At 49.3% G+C, this 3,532-nt stretch overlaps 1 protein-coding gene across 5 annotated transcripts in view; it reads right to left on the bottom strand.

Moving 5' to 3' along the window:
* The window catches only part of RBL1 (RB transcriptional corepressor like 1), a 73,166-nt gene that overhangs the window by 20,634 nt on the left and 49,000 nt on the right, over positions 1 to 3,532 (bottom strand). For all 5 annotated transcript variants that reach the window (XM_019550744.1, XM_019550748.1, XM_019550746.1 and 2 more), the window contains one exon: positions 1,730 to 1,996. In XM_019550744.1, the coding sequence (XP_019406289.1) occupies positions 1,730 to 1,996 (267 nt within the window). The remainder of the gene's footprint in view (positions 1 to 1,729; positions 1,997 to 3,532) is intronic.

Below are 3,532 nucleotides of genomic sequence, written 5' to 3'. Positions count from 1 at the left end.
TTCTTCCAGTCTTCAGGCACTACACCAGAGCACCAGGAGTTTTCAAAGATCCATGCCAGGGGCTGGGCTATGATGCTCGCCAGCTCCTTGAGTACCCTGGGGTGTAGACTGTCAGGGCCGGCTGACTTGAAAATATCCAGTTTCTCAAGGTGTACCTTCACGAGGTCAGCATTAATGGAGGGCAGGGGATCTCCCTTGCCCTAACCGCCCTGTTTTGTGGTGGGCATGGGCGTCCCATGGGACTGATGAAAGACCGACACAAAGTACCCATTCAATAGGTTGGCTTTTCCCTGGGTGTCAGTTGCCCCATCTGGTTCAGCAGCGGTCCAGTGTTGCCCTTGCTTTTCCTCTGGCTCCCCACATATCTGAAAAAGGACTTCTTATTGTCTTAAATGCTGGAAGCTAGGTGGAGTTCGGTTGCAGCCTTGGCTTTCCTGATTTGCTCCCTGCAGGACTGGACCAGTGCAGAATAATTCTCCTTGGAGGTGAATCCTATCCTCCACCCTTTGTAACCCTTTCTTTTTAGCCTCAGGAGATCTGCTAGATCCCTGGAGAGCCAGGGGGCTGCTGTGCCCTCTTGTTGCCCTTCCTCTGAGATGGAATAGAATTAGCTACACACTACACCTGTGCCTCATAGATGCTACTGTTCGCTATCGATCTGTCTCTCTCTGCACACACTCAGACACTTTGCCCATCTTGCCCACTCCTGCATGCAGCCTTGGGTTCCTGACCTGGATCCTGCCTCTCGCGAGGCATTGGGCCCCTGGCCTTGACTACGCTCTTCTCTGGCCCTGCTCCTATGGCAGCTGAGACGTCTGGGCTTCCTGGCCATGCTTGCCCCTCTTGGGCTACAAGTTACTGACTCTGCCTCTTGCCCATTGCAAACTACAGGTCCCTGCCCCCCTTTGCTCTCATGACCCTTCCGCTGTGGCCCTGTTCTTCAGCCTTGGCCCCTATCTTTTGGGCCCTGGCCCCACTCCCAGGCTGAGACCACCTTACCTCCCCTTGTCTCAACCCCTAGACCACTGGTCTGCTTACCCCAGCTTATGTGTTTGCCAGGAGCCTGGTTGTTCAGTAGTTCTTCACATCCCAGTTGCCCCAGTTCAGGCTCTGGGCTTATATCCTGCAAGCCCAATGTCCTGTTGGGTCACATGACTCTTTATTGCCACCTGCAACATGTGCAGAATGCTGCATAATCAGGATGGTTGGACTTCAATAGTCAGGTGCCTAACTGTACCCAGCTATGCAATTGGTCCATTAAAAGATATCACTCAAAGAAATCCTTGCCTCTTGCATAATTCCTGGACCATCACAGCTACCACATCACTCTAACATTACCATAACATGGACGATAATAATCTGAGATACTGAAATCTGTTGCTTACAATGGAAAATCCATAACCTAAAGAAACAAGCCAGTCTACACAGTAACATCTTCCTAAACCTATGCAAGAAACAACATCACCCCAGGGGGACCCATCTTCTGCAACTCTAGCCAACAGACACAATTCCATATATGCAACAGTTGTCTAACTACCCCAGCTATGCAGTTGGTACAATAAAAGTCATCACCCAAAGAAATCCTCATCTCTTTAAATGTCATGCCTTCAAAACAGAAAGCTCTCCAAATTAAATATCCACTGTGTTTAATAGTACGTAAGGGAAAGAAAAAGTAAAGCACTCAGCATCCTTATAAAATGCCCCGAGCTAACATGAAGGCAAGACTTACCGTGCAGTGGAATTGTAACTTTCTGTCCTGTTGTTCTTGCTACTGCAGCTGTTGACATAGTCAATACTGTCTGTCCAGGGGAGACAGACACAATTTCAGCAGCAGTGCTTGAAAACGGGGCAATTTTCAACTTAGCTCCTTCGCACAAAATCTTCTCTATCTGCATTTCGTTTGGGCTGCCATCTCCAAAAAGCCTTCTCTTAGCACTTCCAGCTATGGGAGAACTGTAGCGCTCATGAACCGAGATTGGTGACAACGGCTGTATGTCTAAGACGCAAGAGGGTGGGGGAACATCATAAAATTCAACAGTAGAAACGTAATACTGACAGTAATTAAAATGTTAGTGCACAAGCTACAAAACTGGAGATGCAAAAAATCTTCTCCTAACAGAACTAAAGTGAAGTGCTTCTATATGCAAAATCTCTCTTATTCATACTTCCCTTAATACTCACTAGTCAGTATTTCTTTTTTGCTTTTCCTATGTAAGTAAGCTCTCTTCCAGGAACTTAATAGGACAGATACTGACTGACAAAGAATTGTGTTTATTGATCAGTTACCAATATGGAAGTCAGACATGACCCAGCAGCCTCCTGTAAAACACCATGACCAACAACCCAATATTCCTTTCAAGATGCTAGGCAGAACAAGGTTGTTGATATTCACTACAGGCTACCATCCCTACAGCCTATTCAACAGATCAATTTTTCACAGAAGCAGTATATAGCCAATACATTTGAGTACTGGTGGGACCCAATGCATGACTGGCCGGTGAATGTCAAGGGCTATAGGGTGTACAGGAGGGACAGGACAGGAAGAAGAGGTGGGGGCATGGCACTCCATATCAAGGAGGAGCACACATCCTCGTCAATTAGCAAGGAGTCAGAGGAAGGGTACTCTGAAGTGCTTTGGGTTAAAGTACAAGGCAGTCGAGGGGAAAGAGACTTAAGGGGAAAGAGACTTAACGGTGGGGGTCTACTACAGACCTCCCGACCAGGGGGAAGAGCTTGACCAGGAATTCTTAGGTCAGCTCACTGAGGTAGTGAAGTCTAAGGATGTGGTAGTCATGGAGGACCTGAACTTCCTGGACATCTGTTGGGAAGAGCAGTCAGCCAGGTCTAACCGCTCACGTAGGTTCTTAGACAGAGTGCAGGACTTCCATCTAACCCAGGAGCTGCACAGCCCCACCAAGGGGGATGCCCTGTTGGACCTAGTGCTGGCCACGGGTGATGACCTGGTGAGGGGGCTGCGGGTGCTTGACCACCTGGGCAACAGTGATCATCGCCTGCTGGAATTCACCATCCAGCGCAAGGTGGCAAAGGCCTGCAGTAAGGCAGCGGCCCTAGATTTCAGGAGGGCAAATTTCAACGAGCTAAGGAGGATAGTTGGGGAAGCGCTGAGGTCCCAGAGGGGAAGGGAGCCAGGTGTCTACGGAGAGTGGTCGCTCCTTAAGGAGGCGATCCTCCAAGCCCAAAGGAAGGTAATCCCAACAAGGAACAAAGGGAGCAGGAGGGCACACAAGCCTCCATGGCTCACCAAAAGCACCCGGGAATGTCTCCTTGCTAAAAGGGTGGCGTACATCCAATGGAAAGAAGGGGACATCACCAGAGACAACTATACTGCAGTTACTAGGGGAGGCACGCCTGGGCCAAGGGTTAGTAAGGAACTAGTTAGGGAGCTTCTGGAGGGACTGGATGTATTCAAGTCAGCTGGTCCAGATGATCTCCACCCTAGAGTTCTAAAGGAATTGGCCGAGGTCATTGCAGGACCCCTGGCACGGCTTTACGAGCACTGGTGGTGCTCTGG

The sequence above is a fragment of the Crocodylus porosus genome, unplaced genomic scaffold, assembly GCF_001723895.1.
Source record: "Crocodylus porosus isolate Cpor-Errol unplaced genomic scaffold, CroPor_comp1, whole genome shotgun sequence".
NCBI lineage: Eukaryota > Metazoa > Chordata > Crocodylia > Crocodylidae > Crocodylus > Crocodylus porosus.
Note: the sequence above shows the minus strand (reverse complement) of the source record. Positions and strands in the feature narration are given on the sequence as shown.